General features: G+C 42.0%; 1 protein-coding gene across 2 annotated transcripts in view; it reads right to left on the minus strand.

Annotated features, from left to right (window-relative positions):
• Positions 1-3,464: 3,464 nt before the first annotated feature.
• The window catches only part of cntn5 (contactin 5), a 108,060-nt gene continuing 85,765 nt past the window's right edge, over positions 3,465-25,759 (minus strand). The window contains exons 13-24 of one of the 2 annotated variants that reach the window (XM_061047060.1): positions 23,271-23,398; positions 22,681-22,856; positions 20,632-20,752; positions 18,978-19,136; positions 14,111-14,260; positions 13,060-13,130; positions 6,090-6,324; positions 5,874-5,983; positions 5,556-5,742; positions 5,261-5,373; positions 4,350-4,518; positions 3,465-3,856 (exon numbers count right to left, since the gene is read on the minus strand). In XM_061047060.1, the coding sequence (XP_060903043.1) occupies positions 3,753-3,856; positions 4,350-4,518; positions 5,261-5,373; positions 5,556-5,742; positions 5,874-5,983; positions 6,090-6,324; positions 13,060-13,130; positions 14,111-14,260; positions 18,978-19,136; positions 20,632-20,752; positions 22,681-22,856; positions 23,271-23,398 (1,723 nt within the window). In that variant the 3' untranslated portion in view covers positions 3,465-3,752. Of the gene's footprint in view, positions 3,857-4,349; positions 4,519-5,260; positions 5,374-5,555; positions 5,743-5,873; positions 5,984-6,089; positions 6,325-13,059; positions 13,131-14,110; positions 14,261-18,977; positions 19,137-20,631; positions 20,753-22,668; positions 22,857-23,270; positions 23,399-25,759 lie in introns of both variants that reach the window. The other variant, XM_061047059.1, reaches the window with a different exon arrangement.

Here is a 25,759-nt window from a genome sequence, read left to right on the forward strand (position 1 = left end):
TTCGCTGAAAGAGCTTTCACGTTGCATCTCACCACATTTGAGGTCAAGAGAGAGTGTGATGTACCAGCTTTGTGAATGCAACTGGATGAGATCAAAAGTAAGACAGAAAAAAATAACACACTCTCTCTCTCTCAGAGAGTCTCTCTCTCTCGCTGTATGATATTACAGTTTACCTCTTACTGTAGCTGCAGTGCCTGGTAGAGGGCTCTACGCTTCCAGCAATTTCAGGATGAGTGTGAAACTGTGACCCGCCTGAAAAGCAAAGTCACAGCTCAGCTCTCAATCACTGAAAAAAAAAAATCTGACAACGACACCACTGAGACAATTTAATACTTGACTTTGTAAGTTTGAAAAGGCTAAAGGACATATAGGCACTAATGAAGATAGGATTATACACTGATGCTTGCTGATTTGGAGGGTTTATTTTTTTCTCCTGCTGCAGATAAGTCAATACACTTGTGATTAAATGGTTCAGGATTCAGAGTTGTATACCATGGGCATGTGGTGTTTCCTGCAGAAAGCATACCTGTTAAAACTCTTTAATGCAGTATCATTAGATGTTATATAAAGTAGTTCAGAAGTCCTTCAGCTTGAAGTTTCTCCCATCCTATAAGCAGCTCTCCTGTTGAAGTGTCCTTGCAGTTGAACCCCTCTGCTTTAGGACTGCTGATAGATTATGTGAATTTATGTGCATTGCCAAACCTGTCAGGGCAAAACTATTTTCTTTTTAACTTTAGGATAGTTCCACTCATTAACCATGAACGTATACTGATCAGACTCGTGTTAAAAAAAGAAGCTTGAAAAAAGTATTCATTGATTTCAGACTCATGAAAAAACCCCAAAAATGTTTTACACCCAAGTCAAGTCAAAATAATCTTAAATTTAAGATGAATTTGTTTTGGACATAATGTGATTGCTAATAGGGTTGTCTCTGTGTTGTTCTCGAACTATTTTCTCACTGGCCCTGAAAGTATCTACCAAAGCATACTGTTAAAAACAAAGTACAGTATTTCCCATCACACACTCATGTGCACACACTCACACTCGTACCGACATTAACCATAGGGGGAGTTCATGCTTTAATTGCTGACACTAGAGCTTCTGGCTCTCTGAACCAAATGGGTCTATCCCTTGCAGGATAGGATACATAATCCATTATCATAAATCAGAAGCGCCAACACCGACAGGTGCTGCATGAATTATTAAAGGTCGGTACATTAGCACTTGTGTGGAGGTATGTGTTTGAGCCGACGTCATTGAACAGGCTAAAAGCACCACAAAAACCCTCCATCTACATTAAACAGCTTAATGCTTTGCACTACACACAGAAATGATGAACATGTGAGAGAGAGAGAGAGAGAGAGAGAGACAGAGAGAGAGACAGAGAGAGAGAGAGAGAGACAGAGAGAGAGAGACAGAGAGAGACAGAGAGAGAGAGAGAGAGAGAGAGAGAGACAGAGAGAGAGAGCGAGAGACAGAGAGAGTGAGAGAGAGAGAGAGAGACAGAGAGACAGAGAGAGAGACAGAGAGAGTGAAAGAGAGAGAGAGAGACAGAGACAGAGAGACAGAGACAGAGAGAGAGAGAGAGAGAGAGAGACAGAGAGAGACAGAGAGAGAGACAGAGAGAGTGAAAGAGAGAGAGAGAGAGAGCGAGAGAGAGACAGTGACAGACAGAGAGAGTGAGACAGAGACAGAGAGAGAGAGACAGACAGAGAGAGTGAGAGAGAGAGAGAGAGGAGACAAACCTACCCATCCTCCTCCTCTGCATGTAGCCAAAACACAGAGGAGGAGTATCCCTGGGATAGACAGCGCTCGGAGCAGCGTTTGTCCTCTGCGTAGCTGTGTGGTCCTATCTCGTGCTTGAGCTGGTACCCTTGTCTGAACCTGAGCGGGCAAGCCACGTTGCTATGAATGTGTAATGGAGAGTCCAGGGAGCTGCAGGCAGAGCAGGGAAAAAGGTCTGCTCTGGCAAGCAGGTCTTAGGTCTACAGATCTCCATTCTAACATTAATTACACTTGAGGCAAATTCATTTGGATTCTTGCCCAGTAAGAGATAAGCTCTTACTGCAGACAAGGCAAGCAGAGGAGCCGGAGAGGAAAGGAGAGATACTCCTGATGCTGTCCTGTTCTGCTCTTCAGTGGCTCTTTTATCACATTAAGTTTTGTGGCCTCTAATGCCACGTGTGCGGAATTCAATCATCCAGACTTTTACACTGCTTCTTAAAAATACAGAAACGTATTGACAGCCATGCAGCATTCTTACAGTGACAGATGGAATCTATGATTCAAACTTCAAGGCTGAGTTTATAAAGTAGGGAATTACACTAAGTTGATATTTCATGTCATTTATTATGTTTCCACCAAAATGAAGTGTATTTTGTTGTAGACAGATGAAATCCATCTGTCACCATGGTGACTGCATCCACCCCCTTATCCCCCCCAGCATACCACACCCAGATACCCAACCCACAGACCCAGGAACACCCACCTCATGGATCGCTGCCTCCGTTTCCTCAGATGCCTTCAAACATCTCTCATCTAACTTTGATGGTAGACAAAGAATGAAATGATAAAAATGTTTTCCTTTTTTAGTCAGTACATTTCAGATGTAACTGTGTAGTGGGTCGTACATTTTTGCTTGTACTGTCATTAATCATTTGCTTATTATTAAGCTAAAATATTTTCTGACTTCTATTACGTGTGAATCTAAATATTTTCTTTCTTGTATTTGATTGTAAATTGAATTCCTTTGGATCCTGGACTATAAGACAAACAGAGCCTTTTGAAGACGCCCCTTGGTGTTTAGAAATCATTGAATAGATAAAATGATTAATGTGTTCATCATTCAGAACACAACAGACAGATCAGTAATGCAAGTCATAGTTTGCCCCCTGAATGCATGGTCAGAAATTACAAACAACAAGCTTTTAAAAAATATACATCACATTTATTTGTACTGATACCAAGAGTCCGTACAGAGTTGTCTTTGTCTATTGATGTGTTTGGGCTCTACAGGTGACGACCTGTTTCCTACTTCCATACATCCAACAGTCAACAAACTGGATCACCAAGCGTTGCTTAACCACTACCAAAAAACAGAGAGTTTGACATAGCACACAACTGTGTTTGTTCTCTAAAGGTAACACAATGTACAAAAAGCAAGTCTGGAAATAGTAAGATTCTTGTTTCCATATAAAACTTCTTTTTTTTCTCCTCAATGTGTGAATAAGAAAACAATGCACTTATCTCTACTGAGCTTCTGCTGCATTGCCTGTTAGGCGGCCAAGGGGTAAATTGATGCAGATAAGTAATGAAAAGAAACAGGCCGGCTGATCCCTGTATTACGACCACAGCAGCTTTTCGAGGAATTGTTCACGCTCTGCAGAGCCGCAGAGCTGCAGCAGCCGCCTGAAAGTGGTTAGGCGCCAGTCAATGAGGGCAACACATGATGTTAAGAGTGAATGATTAAACAAACCTTTCCACACAATGTTCACTACAGTACAACACTACTGTCATGGTGGAAAGTTCTGTGCAAATCAAATGTCCGGGGCCTCAAAAGGAAACAGGGAACTAAAAAAAAAAAAAAAACAAGGGTGACGTCCGAAGAGAGCCGCATGTTAAACTGGCACACTGAACCCCCTTTGGCAGACCTCGGCCCCTCTGGGATGGTTTAAGGCCAAAGCAATCAGGCAGTCGGAGGGAGCGGAAGACCGGGTGGCTCCCACCGTGACAATGAGGACGCCACAGTGGCCTCACCAGGAAGCTGAAGGCACCAGAAGAACCAGCAGCAGTGCTGTCCATGTTAGGCTCTGTGGCGGGCAGTGCACAGAGCACTGGTTGCTTTTTGCTCGAACACCTGAGACATGGAACGGGGGAGGGAGAGAGAGAGAGAATGCTGATGAAAACAAAGATGCTTAACTAAACCCTGGATGTGCATTCATAACTCTATTGATCTTTTGAATGAATTCTTCCTAGTGGTGATTTGTCTAGCAGGAAAGAAATAGATAAATGTAGAAAATGGACGGTGAGGGGGAAATGGAAATGAGTAGGAAAGCAGCAATCCATCGCACTGAAAAGCCGCCTGTCCACATCACACTCAGGACTGCAGACTTTCTCCTCATCCTGTTGCTCAGAAGTTAATTGGCTGTGCAGGAGTAGGAAGGCTTGTGTGGGCGATGTAATTAAAACAGTATTAGCCAAGGAAAACTTGGCTCGCACAACAGCTGTGGCGACTCAATTAAGGGCAGAACACAAGATTAGTACAAAGAGAAATGAGGCTGTGCATAGAGATGGGATTTCAGAGTAATGCAGTGTGAGGGAGGAGATGAGTCGCTAACTTCCCCGCTCACCGGAGGAGGTGACCAGTCGGACCTGGGAGCTGACCGCTCCCTCTCCCCCTTCGCTGAGAGCCCGCACCTCGATGATGTAGGTGCCTCCCTCTGGCAGTGAGAGGATGGTGGAGGGGTTAATGGTCCTTGTCACCTGGTTGTGGCCTCTGCCCTCCTGTTTGAGTAACACCTGCAGCACAGCGTTACACCATACACACAGGTCAAACATACAGACACAAAAAGACATTAAAAGTTCAGTTTTCCCTCAGAGACAGTTCATTTCTGCTGTCAACAAATCCAGAGAAAAAGCCTAAACCTTTGAAAGTAATTTGTATCTGTTTGTTCTAAGGCTTAGATGGACGTGGGTTGGTCAATTTTAAAAAGCACTATACATGATGAGCAACTTGTTAAGTACATATTTAGATACTTGAATTGAAAGTTGACAGACTATGTGACTGCACGTGTCAGCAGAGAGGTCAAATAGGGGATCAAGGGGCTTTTTAATGTTATATCAAATAAGTGAGCTTCATTTTATGGCTTCACATGCCACTAACAGCCGACTGAAGCTAACGGTTTAAAAAGCCTGATTTCACATTCAGCAGTTGAAACAGCTTGGCTCTCATATTGTGGCTCATTGTTGGATGAATTCATAAACTTCTGGCAGATATTTTGCTTCCTTCTCGATAATGAGTTGCTCTGATTTCTGTTCTGTGGCCCCTCTCGACAGCTGAAACAACTTTAGTTTTATTAGTTTTAAGAACTTTTTGTCAAACCCCTCAGACAGTGCAGAGTCTTGTGTTTCTGCTCATCGTGGTAAATATTGCTCCTATAACTTGTGTCCTCTCTCTGTTAGCATATTGGGTCTTTCCATGAATGTTTATGTCTTTTTGTTTTGAAAGTGAAGAAACTCGACTTCAGACTCTGATAATTACCATGTACCCGATGACATCAGATTCGTTGTCTTTGGCCTTCACTGGGTCCCAGCTAAAAGTCACGTTGTTGCCCTCTTGAATCCACATGAGGTTGGATGGAGGCTGAGCCGGAGCTGAGGACAGAACGCAAAAAAAAAAAAAAAACTCTGGGTGCAAATTCAAACAGACTTTTTAAGCTGAGTTTCAACCAAGTGGGTCAATTACTACACTTTTCCCTGGGGATTTGGAGCCAACTTAACAGGTAGCCTCTATTCCATAAATAGCATTACATGATTAGTGTCAGTGCTGCACTCACGGGCTTTCCTGGTCCTGGCTGTGACAGCGGCAGTGGCAGGACCCTGCCCGATGCTGTTGAATCCTTTTACTGTGATGAGATACATACTGTTGCCCTCCAGTCCTGTCAGAACCATGGAGGTTTCATTCTTTAAAGTTCTCTGTTTTCTTCCAGACTCTTCCTGCTCTGAATCGTTCCAGTAGCTGACCTGTTTTAAAAGGAGACAACAAAAACTTAAAAATAATTACCTCAACCCGTGCAGTCAGGTGATCTTGCTCTGGAGAACTGTCAGATAGCCTTGGCAAATAGAAAAGTGTGAATAAATCAGTTCACAAGCACCTCGTATCCTCTTGGTTTTCCAGGGCCAGGATTGGGCGGTTTCCAAGTGACCCTAATTTCTGATGAAGAAATGCTGTGAGCTTTCACATCAGACGGTGCTTCTCTTGGCTCTGTGAATATGAGGTCAGAGTGAAGGCTTTTAGAAATGCTGAAAACTCTTCCCTCAGTACTTTTTTTTTTTTTCAAATCCATGCAACCACACAAACATGAACTCACCCCCCTCGGCAGAGTGGATGACGACAACTTTGCTGAACGGCCCGTCTCCTTTATTGTTGTACACTCCGACCTTCACTTCAAACGGGGTGAGGGGAGGGAAAGTCTCGTCTCTGTATTTGTAGGTCGTCGAGTCTGCTGAAGTCACCATCTTCTCCTTCCAGCCTCTGGACCCGTTGGCACGGAATGCAACAATATACCCGAAGCCCTCGCCGTTTTGAAACTCCTCGGATACAGGCTGAAAAAAATGCGGGAGAGAGAAACACAAGGATCAAAGAGGCTCTTTCGCTGAGAAGAAGTGCAAACGTGGTTGAATAGCACTGTGAAGGTGGATTATTCACATATTTGACGAGCATCTTCAGCATGAACAATGACTCTTTCCTCGATGTTATTTTCAGATTTCACTTCACCCCCCCCCTTCACTGTAGCTGCCTGCCAGTGTTAATAAAGATGCGGTCAGTCTCCAGTAATGGAAACAAATTATATCTGGCTCTGTTGTTCCCATCATGTAGCAGTTTATCTTTCCATGTGTGACAGCAGGATTTTTTGGGACACAGGTTCTGTGTGCTGGCTTCCATGTGTATCTGCGGTTTTGTGCGGAAGTGGTGAAACTGGGAGCCGTCTTCCACAGCTGCTCCGTGTTTAATCAAATCAAACGGCAATTTATTAAGTGAGCTGGAATTTAATTAAAAATATGAGCTGCAGGGATTGAATCGCTGGCCATATTTAATAAATGACAAACACCTGTACACCTGTTTCTGGCTCCAAAAAACGGCTCCTGCTGTAAAGTGTTGATTTGCATAGGCTTCAAAGTAATATTGTCCCCTGAAGGCATCCGCCAAATTAGCCATCTAGTCTGCAGAGGGTTTGCTGCGAGATGGAGTTGTAGTTCACATTTCATTCAACAGGCACCAATCACAATGACTGCGTAATTACAGGGATGATCAGCGGAAATAAATGAGCTGCCATCAAAGTTATTATCGAAAGCTGGCGATACTTTTAAAAGAGATGCAAAGGAGTGAGAGTCTTTAAAAAAACAGCATGAACAAATTATCTGGTTAAGTCCAGGCGGACTTGCTGGTTTGGGAATGAAGAAAGTGACAGAAAAGTGTGGACACAGTGAGAGGGCCGATCCACCTGAGGAGAGTCTTTTGGATGAAATTGAAGGGCCCTGCTGGGCTCAGTGACGGTGACTGTGGGGGCATCACTAATGGTCCTCCTCCCAATGGCTCCCCGTGACCAAAAAAAAAAAAAAAAAATCTCTCTCTCTCGCCGTCGACTGTAATGAGACGGCTGAATGAAGCTGCAGAGACTGTTTAGTCATTCATCCTGCTTAATAACCCTGCCCACCATGGCCGTCCACTCTCTGACAACTCTCCACAGATGATTGGAGAGGCAGAACTGCCATGCGGCTCACATGCCTCGACTGCCAAAAAGGGCCGACATTCCTGCTCCGTCTCCTTTAATATCCATCTCCATTGATCACTGACAAAGTCCTGATTTATTTCCAAAAGCGTTTAGCAGGAGCGGGGAGAAATAGGGCAGAGCTTAAAGCGACTTAAAAATGCCGAGCAGCAAAAAAAGGAGGACGCTGCACTAAGCGAAGCGTCTCGGCATCGGCCCGTTGTACTCTGAAAAAAAAAAAACTGACAGAATCATCAATGTGTGACCAATTATTGTACCCTACAACGGGGGGGAAAGAAACACTATGTTTTAGGTAGTGCTTTAATTCTGCACTTTGTACACTCTGTACTTTAGATGGGAATTGATCTTGTGGCTTAACAAACTTCTGAATAAAACTTAGGAACAATCTGACTCACTTTCATGCGGATGCTTGCACAGGATACAAGTTGTTCCAATCTGTAAAATAAAATCTGCATATACACAGTTTCTTGAGTCTCATAATGAGAGAGGATTCCACACATCACAAAAATCACAGTTTGTAATTAAGATTCAGCACAGTGTGAGGGTCTCTATATCGTGGTTTTTATGTCTAACCAAGCACCAGGGGAGGATGTGTGTAACATTAAAGTATCCCATAATCATCCTGCCAGCACAGGGTCCTGTAGTTATTTATAAGGAGGTCGTCATCGTGTTATACTAGCTACTCTAATGACACTCTTGAGTTATAAATAGGAAATGGTGTAGAAGCAAACACAGACCCCATCTGGAATGGACATTATCCCCCATAATGTGCCACCCAGGGGCACTTCTCCTCATGTGAAGGTTATCCTCCCAGTGGCAGTTGGGCTCCCATACTTAATAACTACAAGAATAACTGTCAGTCGCTTCCACATCTGTTCACTGTTCCCCTGTTAATTTATCCTTCAACTGATCTCAATTGCAAATTCTCAGCTTTTCCTCATAGTGATTCTGTACATGCGGCTCCTTGAACCTGGCTGGGAGCCAAGCTGTCCACTTGGAAACCGCTCACACTAATTTCCTCGTTACTCGGCGTGTGAGATTTATTACCTTTTTGTACAATCATTGTCAAGACTGAGATTGCAAACAGATAGCCGTAAACATCCCTGGATTTTATTGGGAAGGACTCTGAGATTCAAGGTTAATCATCACCGCGCCTCTCTGGTGGGACCAAATTAAAAATTCGCAACATCTTAATCACTGGGCCGGCTGATGCAGCTCTGTGTAAAACAACGGGCCACGCGGCCCAGCTGGCCTCTCTTTTTTTCAGCCCGGTCAGCACATTCTGCAATCGTGACAAAGTTGTGCCCTCAAACTCTGAGACCCTGGATGGTTAAACAAATTTCCGGCAGATTTAAAGCGGGACCCGTTTTAAAATGCAATGTGCTCTGTGTCAGTGATGAAGCGGGAGCTTTTGCCCTGCTTGTAATGAAAATCTACACATGAAAAACACACTTTGACACAACCTCTTTAAAAACTACAACCAAGATAGTGATGAGGAAATGAAAGCACACCATCCTGGGCTGAAATGATTAGATGTCTGCATTTAAAGATCATCTATAAATCTGCCAATAGCCATGATTTCAATTCAATTTAAGGATGGTCTTAGCAAAATGATACTTACATCTATCCTCTTGAAGGCTAATGCTTGTTTTGTATTCTCTCCTGCTGCCATGAATGTATTTCCCTTGTGACCAATACAGTTAAATCTTTATCTCACACCCGTGCTTCCTCTTTACAATAACCACTTCAACCTCTGATCTGGTGGAACAGCATCCTGCCCCGCTACACTGAAGCAATTTCCCGTTTGGTTTGTTCCTTTGATGGAACGGTTGAAGCTTTTCTTCCAGGCTCAACCTGCTCCAACACCTCCAATGTAGACTTACGACTCGGTGAAATAGAATGTGGCTGAAGAAGGGTCCACAGTGTCGCCCCTCTCAAATGCGGGAGAAAAAAAGAAGATCACTCTGCCTTAATGATGGGCGCTGACACGAACCCCCTCTCCCCCCCCTCACAAGACAGACCCTTTCTCTCCTGGTAGGGATAGCTAACCTCCACCTTTGTGCCCTCCCACTGGATCTGATGTGAATCTCTCTTTTCTATCAGAGGGGTCACAGCTTCCTGGGAGTTCACCGATTCCACACCTGGGTTATTTCACCTTTGTCGCCACAGCTCTGGTGTTGACCTGTTTGTCCGCTGCGCTAGTGGAGGTACACAATTAAACAACAGAGTGTGTGCACCTGTCTTAGCTGGATGGGGTGTTTTTCTGATCAAGGACGCCAACGTATATGACATTAGCACTTTAGTTCAGCAACACTTTAACACTAAGGAAACACTGGGGTGCCGGTAGCCTAGTGGCTAGTGCGAGCACGCCATGTATAGAGGCTATAATCCTGCAAACAGGCTTCCTGGGTTCAACTCCGGCTCCTTTCCTACATGTCATTCTCCACTCTCTCTCCCTCCTCGATTTCAGCCTCAATCCACTGTCCTATCTCTAAAATAAAAGGCATAAAAATCCCCAAAATAAACCAGAAAAAATAAATAAGGAAATGCTGACTACAGCTAAAGTCAATCACTGCATGAAGGAACCACAAACTGATTTGTATTTAAACACCAAGCTGTGGTAAATTAAACTATTTAGAAGTCAGTCTAGTTTAAACTTAATCTACTTGAACTCCTTGTGATGGGAAGGGAAAGAGAATTCACCTGCCTCTTGTAATCGGTTTTAACTGCAAAGTAATACAAATTTAAGATCAAGAACACGTTAACGGGCTTATAAAGAGATTTGATGCAAATAATTTAACAGCCAGAGGATAAAATGGTCAAATGTGGTTTTCTGAATTTGATGCCTCAACTGTTTTCTTTTACCTTAAATAAACTGTGCACCATTAGAATTTTACTCAGAAAGACCACCGAGTCTTTAAACCATCGGTGCAGAAGTTGTCTTTGCACAGATGCCGTCAACCTCGGATGCTCAACGTTCCTCTTTAAATACTCCTCCTGCAAATCCCTCAATGCATCCGCCTCTTCTAGGAACATCCCCACACTCCTCTCTTTATTTTCACTCGAGCCGCTGAAACTTTCCTCTATGTTTTAATTAGATCCCACTGTGATGGTTCAGGGAATAAGACAGCAAGCACAACACAGGTCCCCGGCACGCAACACGCAAAACTGCAGCTCCTCATCCGATCTCACCTGAAGTGAACACAACTGGCTGTAAACTAAAGGCAACAATCTGAGCATCTTCAAATCATTAGACCGTTTCCCTTCAAGCGTAGGAACCTCAAGGACTAGCATCTTCCATCAACTGTTCTTCACCCCCCCCCCCCCTCCCCCTTAATAACGTCTGACAAGTATTCCCAGGCAACAGAAAGTGAAGGTATTTAATGAATGGCACATGCAGTATAGCTACCTCTACATGATTATTAAGACACACTCACATGCAGGATTTATTACTTAGTGACAGTTACGCTCCTCAGGGAACGATGACAAAGCTGTTGTTTCAGAACAGAAGTTTAAAGTGAACCTTTGTTCAGCCCCCTTGTTTTCACTCTTGGATTACAACACTGATTCTCAGCCTGCGGGTTTGACTATGTTTATCGTGGCAGATGGAGGATGATAAAATCTCTTACATACAGATCTTTTTTTATTGACTTTATTATTATTTTTTTTACATGTGGTGAATAATAATATCACGTTATTATTACTCTGCAGGATTCTTTCTATATTTAATCATGAATAAAATCCCTGATAGAGTCATCAGTCTGTATTGGTACGCCTCCAAGAGCGCAGAATGTGCTGTATGCAAACTTTCTTATTATGTATGTTCATCCATTGTTCATTATGAAGGCAGCCATGACATTTATTATTAGTACGGTTATGTTTCATTGGCGATTATTATAATTAGCTTAACGTGTTTCCTCTTTAATGTAGCGTTCAGGATCCTCATCATGCTTATTAGTAACATTGTGATACCACAGATTATTGTAAGCCTTCTTTACGGGTGGCTGAGTTGATCTGCTTTTGTTTCTGATAACAGGGAATGTGAACTAAACTGCACAAAGTGATTTAAGACCAAGGACCAAGCCATTCGTCTAGACTTTTTTTTCTCATATTCTCAATTATTTACAAACTAGCATGAAGATGAGCACCTATTTGCTTGTTAGTCTCGTCGCCTGCGGATAAATAACTTGACAGGAAATAATAACTGAGCATCTCGAGTGAAGGCTCGTCAAACCCACCGACACTTAAGTGTTCTTACTCCCTCAGTTCAGAAAAGAAAAACTGCCACACACAAAAAAAGAAGCCTTGAACGTGGAATAAAAGAGGACAGATCCTATCTCAGCACTGAGAGACTTTTCAAGAGGTCGAGCGTCATCTGTACTGAATGTTCCTTGTGAGAAAGAAACAGACTATGAAATAACATCGACTTATTCTCCAAGACATGATGGGTGACAAATAAATGCGTGAACGTCAGATATCTGAGCTTTCTGAAGTTAGAACAATATAAATTATTTTTACGTTACTGGAAAACACATCAGTGTTAAAAGAACAAATTCTACTTATTTCATATCGATCATCATGGCAGTCTTTATGCTGAACAAGCTAAGATATAAAATCTAATTAAATGGATTATTCCATCGCTATCGTTCAGCTCCACATTCAGATCTCTAAAGACAACTCAAGACTTTAGGGGAATGTCATTCTATTGTAATTATTTCCCAATCTTTATAACAATATTACAAATAATAATATTAACTGTAATAATAATCCATTTTATTTGTATAGCTCTTTTAAAAACGCAACCCACGGCAGAAACACCCAACCATCAACAACAGGACCCCGACAGTAACAGAACCCAGACAAAGACCCGACCACCATCAGAACCAAAACATCATCAGAGTCCAGGTGACACAATAACTCGTAATAACTCAGGAAACACAGGAAGCCAGGCAACATAGGATGAGAACAAGAGGGCAGTGGATGTAAGAAGATCAATAAGCAGTGAAAAGAGAGAGAAACAATCAAAACATGATTTAAATGGCCAACATGGTAACCTGTGCACCCGAGCATATACGTTCTCAAGTGCGAATGGTTGCAGGAACATACCATGAAAAATGAATCAAAACTCTGCGGCACAGTGAAAATAACTTTACTGTATTATATTGTGAGCGAACCCAGCGAGTTCTGATTCAATTTTAATTCAAACATGATCTTTGGTTGTGTCATAAGAAAAAGAAAAAAAACGTCATAGAAAGAAAGTCCTTAAAAAATAAGGTAGAAGTAAACCATAGTCATCCCTACACCTTTCTCACTTTTCTGCTTTGAACTCATTAAGTTAACTATTATTAAGTCCAAACTCTCTCTTCCATCATGGAGATAGACATCTACTATACTCTTACTGCAGATTTTTAGATTTCTTTTTTCCATTCAACAGAAATCAGAGTTTGCTGTCCTGACTCAAGCAGACTTAACGTGACATGCGTGTGTGTTTTTTTCCACATAGGTTGTCATTGCTGGTGCTGCGGAGGATGTTTGGCGTGGAACCTACCTCCCACGAGATGACCAGTTCATGCCTGCGGCCGTTTCCTCCGCTGACGTTGGCCGGTGCCACTGACGGGACTGTGAGGAAGGGAAAAGGTTAACACTGCATCACTGCCCCAACACCAGTAACTCACTTCTGCAAAGTTTTCAGAGCACTAGACAAAATGAAAGTATAGAGAGAAAAAAAAAACATTTCCTGAGAGGAGAACGGCCAAATTCTCTAATTATAACCGCAGGAATGTGAGCTAAATTAACATGTTATTAACGCTAAAGTTTATCCTATGATGAAGCAAAACAGGAAATTAGTGACTCAACTGAAAAAAAAAAAAAAACATGTTAAAACTAATTCTGAAGGAAACAAACCTTTGAATGATCAGAAAAGATAACACTCTCATTGTTGTTTGTCTGTATTTGTGCCTGCTTTTTAGTACCTGTCAATCATCTTGAGGGGGACAAAAGGGTTTTTCAGAGCTGCGTTTTCATTTGGCTCCCTTGTGCTGACATTAGGATCATGGATTATAACTTGAATGTTTGATACCAGAACTTTGTGTGGATCCAGTAATTAGTCTGTTAATTATGCTGAAGAGAAAGGACAGATTAAATAAGCTTCTTCCAAATGACCACTGACCTTTGTAATTATTACATTTTTAGAGATGAGAAATGAGCAGTCAGCGGAGCGGCACGCCTCACCCACTCTGTCTCAGCTCATTTTTTGCAACACCATAAATAGTGCATTCTGCTGCGTCTTTGCCTCGAGGCACATTCAATGACTGCCTGCTTGAGCAGAACCACTAAACTCGTTGCAATTCATGTAAGCAGCTTATTTTCAACTTCTTGCCCAATTAAAATGGAGTATATCTACAATGGAAATTAAACTTGGTCATGAAGTGGCGTGCGGGGGCACAAGTTAATGTAAGCTCTCTAGCTACAATAAATCATCAGCTGGAATTTGAACCCAGCGTGTTATATAAAGTTCCTGGAATCGGGGTGATTATGTCTGTCAAGATGTGACTTGAATGTAGCTTGACCCGGCACTGATGACGGCTAAGAGGGTTTACCTGCTTCTTTAGTCCTGACTCCTCTCGAGGGAGCACTGGGATCTCCGGTGCCGATTGCATTGCTTGCCACCACCCTGAACTCATACTCCACCCACGGGTTGAGCTGCACAGCCATAGCCGACTCCATGTCGCCTGTCACCGGGTCTGGGTCTGCAGACAAGAGTGACTCTGATCAGGATGAGCAGCACACAACAGCTCCTGCACGAATGCTCTATAATGTTCTCATTCTGTGCAGTTTGTAGACAGTGTTTGGCGTATTTCACCCCCGTAAAACAATACCCACATGACCTGCTTCATTATTATTATCATCATTATGTCATGATTTGGTCTTTTTTAGTTTTGTTTTTCGGTGTTTCTTTATGTTCTAGTGTGTTTTGTTCATTCTTGAGTTCTGTGTGTCTTCAGTGTTTCATGTATTTATTTTGTAGTTGTCCTCAGTGTTTCTTGTCTTGTGTTCATTCCTTCCTCTGTGTGTTTCCCCCCATTGTGATTGCCCTCATTGTCTTCACCTGTGTCGTTAGTCTCACCTGTGTTTGATTACCCCTGTGTCTACTGAGTCTCTGTGTTTCTTCCCTTCTGTGTCAGTTCATTGTATGTGTTTGTTGGTTGTCGGTTGTCGTATGTCAGTTTACCCGTGGCTCCTTGTTTTCTCCTATTTGGATTTTGGAAGTGAGTTTTTGTTTGTCTTTTTGAAGAATAAATAGTTTTTGTTGATTCTGCATCTGGGTCCTCCTCTTGGTTTTCTCAATCCGTAACACATTACTAACATTGTATTATTGTATTATTATACTGTATTATTATTATTATTTAGCATCAATATATATATATATACATATATATATACACACTGTATATTATTATTATATATATTTTATTATATTAGTCTATATTATATTACATTTCATTATATTACACTAGATTGTTAATATTGCATTATTATATTATATTACATTATATTATATAACTGCACTCTGCATTACTGTGATACAACACTGCCTCTCTTCTTTGCTGTTTACATTACTTGCAGCTATTTATCATACCAAGTCACTTTAATCATCACTTGTCACTTTATCTTGTCATTCCCTGCACATACTGTCTCAATTCCCTGCACAGTTAACTTCATCATTCATTTTGTACTTGTATATACCCCCTATTTGTATTTATCTTATCTAATCTATTCTGTTTAATTTGTATTTTGTATGACCTTACTTGTCTGTGCTGCTGCAACGCCTGAATTTCCCCTCTGGGGATCAATAAAGTATTATCCTAACCTATCCTATTTCACTTTACTAAGTATTACTTTAGAGTACTCACATTTCTTTTTTGTTGTAACGATGAACACAAATATTAGTACTGCAACTCAAGTAACCCGCTAATTAGTTACTTAAAAGGAAAAACAATTGACATATTTTGATTTAACTTGAAACATCTGCACTGTTTCTGTTTCTCTCTTACTCTTGTTGTAATGCAGCAGTGATGATGAATACATCATCATTCTCCTTCAAGGGCAAACTTTGTAGCTCTTGTGAGCAACTTTTGGTTAGTGGTGATTTTGGCGCCCCCTGTGGACAAAGCGGTTCATCGTATATCTTGCTGATGTTGCCCTGCATATGTTTAAAGGCTTTATATGTGATTTTTTTGATCCAGCAGATGAAGATAGAACTCGGAAAGCTCTGAAAACATCACAGACAGTGGGACTCGGGTGTTACACTCATTGTAGACAGTCATGACTCACAGAGTTATTTTCAGAGGATATACTTGATTTCTACGTTTAAGTATGAAAAATTGCATATAAAGCCTTTAAATAGTGGAAATATCTAACCTGTCTTCCTTTAGAAAGTTCTATCTAATCACAAATTGTAATGGAAAATATTTTTAACAGGCTGTTTCTTTAGCACGCTTGCCTGACACCGACCCTCCGGCAGCGTCTGCAGACATTAAAAAAAGATCAATATAGAAATAATCAATCTAGTTTGTTGATGTTCTTGTTCCCTTCTGTAGATCATATGAATACATCAGTATTCATTTCAGTCTATTTCAGAAGTAGCTCAAAACTCGTCACAGGAGCTTTAAGTAACATCTCTTGAGTTACTCGATCGATTGAGTATTTTGACAGACTGTGTGAAGATGATCTCTATCCTCTGACTTGTGCAATAGCTGCCTTTCATCCAACTATGTACATCCCTATACATAAAGGGGAAGACAGAGGGAGATAACACGGCCAGGTCGAAATATAATTATAATTCATTGCACATGTTTTTCTTTTGATTAGTAAATGAAAAGGTTTAAACTATTCACCTATAAACAATGAGAAATGTCGATCAGTCTGGGTCCATTTATTCTGGTGAGGTGTTTATATGAAGCAATCTTATTCAGTTTGGGCTTTTAAACTGATTTTTAATCAGGAAAAATAGGCTCTCTGTTAATGGCTCTAATGATCCTAAACAAACAGAAAAGGCAATAAGGGAGTTTTTTTTATGGTTGAGCGTTCTTGCTGAAATTGCTGGCTTTCATTGCTCTGTTGCTGGCTAAGGCAGACATCTGACCTCACACCACAGACTGAGCATCTGTTTTTTTCTTTATCTGACGGCCTGACTGAGACAAGCATGAGTTGAAGATGTCTGGCAGAGCACCAACATGAAGACACCGAGTGCCTGCTGATGTCTGTGTAGCAAACAGGAAGTCTCACCTTCAAAGAATGATAAATCTGATAAACTAAGTCTTCAAGTCTTTGGCCATTACGTACTTTTGTTCCCTAAAACTGGGGGATAATTCCTACACTGCTAACACCTGTAAGTAAAAGCTGCGAGTTGACAGTTTAAACCTCTTAGCCATTGTTTCATTTTAAATCCAGTTTACTGCTGAACAGAGCCAACAAAAGAAAAGAAAAAAAGACACAGCCATTGTCTTGGTTCTTATAGTCTTGCACAGTTTTGCACCTTCCCTCTGGATTTGCTGTGACTCTGCATATTTTAACACCAGCTGGTGACGACAACACATTTACCTAAACCTTGCATTTGATGTTTTGATGTCTGAACAACAGCTTACAAGCAGCTTTAGAGCACATTTGGAGGTACAACTCATTACATGGAGGAAAGCTGATTTCAATCAATTCTTCTGCAGGAGACCGAGAGAGCGACGTGATTATACGACACATCCGCAAACCAAAAAAACCTCAAGTTGTATGAATGTACTTTGAGTGGAATTACAAGCAGGTAACACAACTAATCTAGTTTCTTCAGACCTTCCATAATCCACCTCTGTCAATATTGATCCTGCAACAACAAACAAACATTGACTGAGAGCATATCCGTGTCACAAATGAAGCAGAGGTCTCTCTGTGCTAACTAAGGCAACATTCAGCGACGCGGCGGCGCTTACACTCTTATCATCCAAAGCAGCTCACAATGAGAGCGCGCTGTCAGGCAGGCTGCTCTTCAAACACGAGCTGATAACTCTGTTTGCAAGGAGTGGGAGCTAAAAGCCCAATCCCCTTCATGCTAATCTTAACAAGTTCAACACTGACAATACATCACAGAGTCCTAATTGTGCTTTATCGAATTTAATGTGGCTGAACAGACATGATGTGAGAGGAGTGTATACAAAGTATGATTTATATATCTGTGGGGATGAATCATTATCACACCTTAAACTCTGCTATTATGATCTCACGGCATATTAAGATGGATTACACACAATGCCTAGTAAGCCTTCATCCTTTTAAGCTAAGTGATAGTAATTGATAGCTTTTCTGTCAGGGTTCACAAAAAAAGAAGCTAATGCATTTTTTAAAGAAATGAGCGCATTTATATTAAATGAACATGGATAAGTCTTATAATTCAGGCCCAAAAGGTTAATTTCCCCACTATAATCGCTGATGTATCACAGAATAAATTCAAAGCAATGACATTTGATATGGACTTAAATTGCTTTTTGTTAAGTTCTTTTGAACAACAGCCAAGATCAAACATTAATAACCAGCTAGAGATGGAACTGCATTTCTACTTTTGGAACAGGCATCTAAAAAGTCCTGCACAGAGGTTAGTCCAGAAGAGGGCCAGCGTGTCCAGACTTGTTTGATAGGGGTTGCCCAAGTGGGGCACAAGGTACCTTGTTTGTCTGTACACAAACACACAACTTTATAATAGACGGAAAACTTGTATGAGTAACGGTGTAAAAAAAACCTGAATCCTTTACTTTGTAGATTTGATTTAAAGTGTATTTTGTTACAGGGATTTTTCTTGGATATTCAACCGTATCTCTACGTATCCTTGTGAAGTATACGGTATGAAAAATGCCTGTGGTTGATGAAAATGTTCTCTATCTCTTGGTTCACATCTGAAAATCTGTTTTTTTTCTCCCCCAGACCACTGGCACTGCCAGAGGACATAGATGTTGGCCTGGGAAGGCTACAGGCTTTTTCTGTTTGGACCTGTTTGGACCTGCCTTGCTTGAATTGCCGACTAGCTTACTTTTCAAAAAGCGAAACATGGTACCAAAAATATGAGCTTAGAGGATTTCATGGATGAGGATACACTTGCCTACACAGATATTACACAGAGCCAGGATGAGGCTGTGGTGCGTCGCGGGTTCATGCAGGGACAGCCATGCAGGGCACCCTGAAGGTGGAGAACTCGGCCTCCCTCTGTCAATATCGCAAACACTGAGGAATTCATTGTTTTAACCGTTAACCAGTGACGGACAATATTCCCTTGAATATATAAAAAGTAATTATGTCCCTTTAATCCAGTGACCTTGCTCTAGTTTGGCTTTTTCTTCTCTGCTCCCGACATGACTTTGGACCGGATTAAGGCCCCATATTAACCCCCGCTGATCTAGATGTTGCAATTTGCACCTTATTGATTACCTGTTTTGACAGTTTGCCAGCCTAATGAAAATGGGCTGCGGGCCTGTAAATTATAGGTGCTGATAGGGCTGTGGTTGTCCAGGCCACGAGTCCAAGAGAGGGTAGCTGTGGTATCTGTGATCTCCTCCACTATCACTACTCCAGGGGGTCCTGGAGGACCTGGTGGGAAAGACAGAGATTAAATTACAAGTGTGAACGGCTGAACCACCAATGCTTCAGAAATGTCAAGACACAGGGGGAAGGTCGGTGTTTAAATCAATTCCAAGCTGGTGCATGATTTGAAGTCTTTATTATGCATTGTAGCTATTAGACACACTAATGAATGCAACCATGCATATATGTGCATCTGTTTGCACATGGTGACAACGTCAATTAATCGTTGTAATCGTCTCACAAGCAAACCACGAAAAAGAAATTCACCATTTTGGCTGACACAGGTCTGCATGCCGATTAAAGGATACTGAATCTTTTTTGAGTCAGTCTGCCAGTTCTGCAGAGCACGTCTGTGTGGTAGACCTTCCTGTGTTTTAATACGGCTGAACATATGTTTACCTCAGTCTTCAGAAGTAAATGTAATCTGCCAGTGCAGCAAACGTCTGAGGACTCTGGGGGAAACAGCTGTAAACAGAAAGCTGGCAGCTGGCACGCTCAATGAAAACCAATGTAGTGTGTCCCCAAAAAGTGCCCATTAGACTGTTCCACTGAAAGGTGCATTTGCATTTCAGGACATTAAGATGCATTTTGTGTCACTATAGGTACAGCAACCTCTTTTTTCGTGTTACCAGCCCCCGTGGCAATTAATTCTCCTCTGCGTCATTGCTTAATGAGAAAAAATACATCACGTAGTTCTCTGAAGACGCCTGAACACAATGTCACAACAAAGAAATATGTTTTAGGGGAATTAGAAAGATCCAAAAGGCAGTCTAAAAACTTCAATAGGACAGTGAGCTGCATGGACAATACTCATTCTGATATTAATTATCGTCAACAATCAGAATCAGCATCACAGATCCTGACAGCCAGACTTTTTATTCGAGTCTGTTTTACAGCTCATATTAAACTTGTTCATGCAGACAGACTGTCTGTCCAGCAATACTCACTGTGGCCATAAAATAATCAGCCCTAATGCCCAAAAGGGGGCAATAAAGTGGAGACAGACATTGTTCAACAGTCTCCTCCTGGACCACATTTCTTAAGTCTGATGTGATTAACAAACTCCAAAAATCTTCTGGACGTGTTACATTTGAAGCCTCCGTTTCCTACATTCACAGACACTGTTATATCATCCCAGCATAAAGGGATTGTAAGTAAGTAAAGTTTATTTATAAAGCACCTTTCAAGAGCAGACATCACACAGTGCTTCGCAGAAAAAAAGGGTTCGAGAAAGCAGAGACATGAAAAACAGACAGTTACATAAAATCAAAATGAAGACAGATCAAACACTGGCACGTCTGAACAGATGGGTCTGTAACTGCTTTTTAAAAGTAACCACAGTTTGACACTACATCCTGTTCACTGGACTCAACTTTCCAACAGTTATCAGTATCAGGACGGTCACTTAAATGGAAGCAGTGGGTCACTGATTGTAGTAAAAAAAAAGAAAAGAAAAGTGTACAACACATCACAGTATGTCAGTAATGGACAGATAACTCACCTCTAACGAGAAGCTCAGCCTCTGCAAACACAGTGTCAGCACTGGTCTGGGCCCGGCATCCGTACTTTCCGGCGTGCTTCAACAAAATGCTCCTAATCATCAGGTCCACTGTGGAAGACTGCTGCAAAAGGCAAAGAAAAGCAACAACAAAAAAAGTGAAGTCTTACGGAAGCCTAAATGTGCTTGACAGGGAGAAAGTGTGATTCCATTACATCGTGTACAGGCTCATGCGGCTTGAGAGATTTCTGTTTAATTCAGGTGCTTGCTTGCTTGCTGCTACATTCTTCAGCTCGCAGTATTTTCTGTGTGCTGAAATGAGAAATGCCTAAGGCGAGACTGGGAATAATTCAAGGTCTACAGGCAGCTGTTTAGCTTGAAACCTGATTAAAATTACAAACCATGCATCAGCCAGGAATCTGTTGGGCCTTTAAAGAATTGTCACTGCAAATACTTTCCCTGCAGAGCCTGGCTAGTAGCAGAGGACACATCAGGCCAGATGTGATTTTAACATCCACTGTTGATAAAGGAATAGAGACATAAACAAGACTCCCCAGTCTACAGCAAAATGTGGGTTGAGTTTCATTTCATTGTGTACACATTAATGTTCCTTTTTAAAAACTGTGGAGAGGGGGGATTTAAAATACTGCCTTGTTCGAACAATAAAAGTGAATTCATCTTCTTCAAACTCTGGAGAGAAAACAAACCTTTAATTGGTAAGTGCCAACAGGGCAGGAGTCATGTCTGTCATAAACTTTGTATAGTCCCGACAGTTTCTGTGGTAGATAATATTAACAGACACAGACAGCTCATAGATCCCATCTAAAGCTGCATGCACATGATGAGAGTACAATTTTCTGATACTGAGCTCAGCAGAACACCTCTGTTTACCATATATGGTCAACAAGGGGAACACGTGTGGTAGTAAGGAAATGAAAGGTCAGGAAGGGTCCACTCAAAAGGAAAAAAGGGTTCAAAGGTGATGTGAAATGGAAAAGGTTGAAACAATGTTGTAACCTTTGTACGTGTTTATTTTTTGTGATTACATGAAGAATTTACGACATCTTCCGTTGAGGATCCTTGACCCTGATCCTTCGACCTCACCTAGAGAGACTCATGTCGAACAGAAAGACCCCTTCATTATCGTTCTTCCTGTTTGTCATTCCAATTTATGGTACTGGTGAACTTTTTACCTTTCATTGGCAGAATGAGTCAGCCTATATGATATCAATGATGATGCGTGATTTTTATTAGCCCCAACCCGATGGGTGTTTTGTGAAATATGTGGAACACTAAAGCGTAAAGGGAAATACTTTATTAACTTGAATGTGGAGACAGAAGAATAGTTCGTTGCAGCTTGTAAACACAACAGTCAAAGCTGAACCCCTCCTTCTGGGCTCGTCTCCACCAGAAGACGCACAGGGTTAGCGAGTACGTTTACTACACCGCAGGCTACCTGAGAGTACTACATTTGTTGTAGGTGTTAATTAAGCTCTCTAGCACAAGCTAACAGCCAGAGTTTGACATCTGCCTGTCCAACAGAAAGCAGACCGACTCCACTTCTGTGGGTCGAGGATCACCCGCGTGTTGGAAGGAGCTTTATCTGCGTGGCAGTTTGCCTCACTATGATTATATTTTCTCGTCTTTGCATCTATTTCAGCGTCCTCAGTATTTTTCCACTTTGAACGGCGTCCAATTGCTGAATAGCATCCACAATACTCTGTGTCTCTGCAGACACAGTCACCACCACACATGTCTGGAGGACCATGAGCGATGATTGAGCCGCATTACTTTTGTCAATGTTTGATTTTTTTAGGAAACAGCTACAGAGTGTATTTATAGGTTAATTCTGAAAGTCAAACATTCTGAGAGTTTTGAAGATGAAACAGATAGAAATCGTCTTTTACCTGCAGATCAACAACTATACAGACAGATGAAAACAGATGACAGAAACACACAGACAGACGTGCAGAACGACAGAGACAGATGGACACACAGGTAAGAAGAAGAGGCCATGACCAATATGATGAATGTTCTTACTCTCGCTCTTACTGTTTGGATGTGTTCAAAGTGTCCCCCGTCCTGTTGAAAGTTGATTGGCTTCTGGTTGAAGAACCACTGGAAAGCCACATCCAGCGACGTGTCGTGTGCCGCCTTGCAGCTCAGCACCACGCTCTCCCCCACCGTCACCTCCACTCTGCTCGGGCTCAGCTCCACACGCATGGCCTCTGGAAGCACAAAGCTGCTACACTGTCACCTCAGGCTAACCAAAAGCTAGCGTCAAGCAGCTGCATTAGACTGTGACCTCAGTGCCGGAGCAATCACGGGGAACCCAACCCTAACTCGGGCAAAAAAAAACAAAAAAAACACACTCACCTTTGTCAGATAAATATCCTGCTCGGCTCTGATCTAGACTGTGTACATTGCATCTCTGAGACAGAAGCCTTTACGCGGTTAAAGTGTGTCCTTGTAATATGAGTCTTGAATGTGAGAACCCTTTCATTCACGCTCGAGCAAGCACAATACATTTCCTGGCACCCAGGCAAAGGTGGGGAGAAAATAAATGACATTGGGGACTGTTTGCTGGGTGCAGACTTGTGCTAATTTGGCAGAAAAATAAAGGCCCCCAGGGCATCACTTACCTTTTACCCACAGTATGGCAGTCATCTCCGCAGAGCCCAGCTGATTCTCTGCCCGGCATACATAGTTCCCCTCATCAGCTCGGCTGGAGTTAACAATTCTCAGAGTGTTGTTCCGTAACAACATAATCCTGCGAGGAAGGAGACAAAAATCAATACTCGTACGAGACACACATTCATGTATGAACAGTTGCACTACAAGAGCAGGCGGTGAGGTTACATGTGTGAGGTTGTGTCAGGAAAAGAGAACAGGCAATATTCACGAGGGATGAGGAAAGAAAAAGTTAAAGCAAACTGCTCGGATACTCTTGAACAAAAAAAAAAAAAATCATCGGCTGGAGATTTGAGTGGAAAATATAAACCACACTTGTGTTTACAGCTCGCGAGTTTATTATGTGTGAACTGAAGGACAAAAAGCCTCTGACAGTAAGTTGTTTGTGTTACGAAAAAAGCTCAGAGGACTCTGGGATGTGAAGTCAAGAGCACTGTTTGTGTTCTGTTGTGCAACCTTCAGCGAGGGAACGTGGAAATAAACCTTATTCACCGAAGATCAATCAAACACTTTAAATGTGTTAATGAATGTGATCTATAGATAACACTAAGTAGGCCTATCTTGAACAGGATTAAACACAGATGCTCTCAAAGATTCAGATAACGTTAGTGGGGACACGTTTGCAGTGTAAAGACAAAGACAGTGACAGCAGGGTATTGATGCCACAAAGAAACACAGTTTTCCACTGACTTTCAGTCCGGGCACAATGATGCACCTTATCTGATGCCGTGCCTTTGAAAGAACACAATCGGATGCCATTGGAGTAATGGCAGAGTCACTTTAAATTCATTAAAGCAACATTTAAAAACAACAGACTTTTTGTAGCACACACAAAAAAAACCTCAAACTAAAGCAGAAGCTCTGTTCCTATATTCCCCTGTATCTAACGTGAATAAAAGGTGCACTCATCCCGCACAGTGCTCATGAATCCACCTGACAAACCCTAAATATTGCTGCATTCAATAAATCTAAAGCAAAAGCTGTCAAACCGAGATGTGCATTTCACTGTGCCGTCCTCCTGGGAAACACAAATGTAATAGACAGAAAAAAGACGAGACTACGCCTGCATTCATAAGTAGCCCCCTTATCCGGCAGAACGATGCATGCAATCTGGATTGAACGTCTCTCTTTGCCGTGTAAATAACAGCTTGGAAATGAAGTGCTTTGGCAGCCGACAGCATAGGAAGCAACAGCACATGTGTGTAGTACAGATCGCTTCAGAGGAGGAATCATGTAAAAGAATAATATTATGATTTATGTTGAGCCTCTGCTTTCCCCCTTAAGAGTCCGGTGCATATAAATATTTATATCACATCTGATTTGAGCGGTGCCTGCAGAGGTGGAAATGAATATTTTACAAAGTTATTCTTCATTAGAATATCAATTTCATCCCCGAATCAAACAATCACGACGATGGGGTGTGACACATTCTCCTCGTCTTTCAATTTAACTGGTATTGTTTGGCATTTATATTTACAACACTAAGCTCTTTCATCATGGGCGAGGTGATTGAAACGGGCAAAGAGACACTCATGAAGGCGTGACCAAGCCCTGTCACACAAAGACAACTCAGAAGGCAATCTGCAGCCAGGAGACATTTTTCCAAATTAGGGAGGAAATTCACATCCGACAAGGACGCTGAGGTAGAGAGGACGTGACGGGGACTGTGAGGTATGCACAGTATGAAAATACAGAAACATTAGACGATCAAAGCTAATCTATACTGAAGCACCTAACTATGTACTTTTAATCTGAAATGTTCCAATCAATCAGGCTGATACAGGAATCTCTTTTTTTTTTTGGGGGGCATTTTGTGCCTTTAATGGAGAGATAGGACAGTGGATAGAGCTGGAAATCAGCAAGAGAGAGAGAGTGGGGAATGACATGCGGGAAAGGAGCCACAGGTCGGATTCGAACCTGGGCTGCCCGCTTGGAGGACTACAGCCTCCATACATGGGGCGCACGCTCTAACCACTGCGCCACCAGCATCCCGAATCTCATTATTTTTAAAGTTTACACTCTGTTATTTGGAGACATGCTACTAACACACATAGGACACACCTGCACAAAGCGGACCTGTGGACATATATGGAGAGATGTCAGAGTGAGGGGGCTGCACACAGGGGGCCCCCCCTGAGCTGTTGGGGGCCAGGTGCATTGCTCAAGAACACCTCGGCAGTACCCAGGAAGGGACCTGGCACCTCTCTAGTGACCACACAAATTTCTCATTTCCATACTTTGGTCTGTACCGGGACTTCCTGCAGTTACCAATTTAAGTGTCTACAGACCAAGCTACTGCCCCCCCCCCCTATTTATAAGAAACACAATATATAAAAGACCTTTCACAGTTTTTGATTTAAAAAAAAAAAAAACCTGCCAAAATCCTGCCCTGACTCTTGAAACAAAGAGTCTGAGGCTTTCAATAGAGTCTGCCACGTAC

This window comes from Labrus mixtus, chromosome 9 (genome assembly GCF_963584025.1).
Source record: "Labrus mixtus chromosome 9, fLabMix1.1, whole genome shotgun sequence".
NCBI classification, from domain to species: Eukaryota; Metazoa; Chordata; class Actinopteri; order Labriformes; family Labridae; genus Labrus; species Labrus mixtus.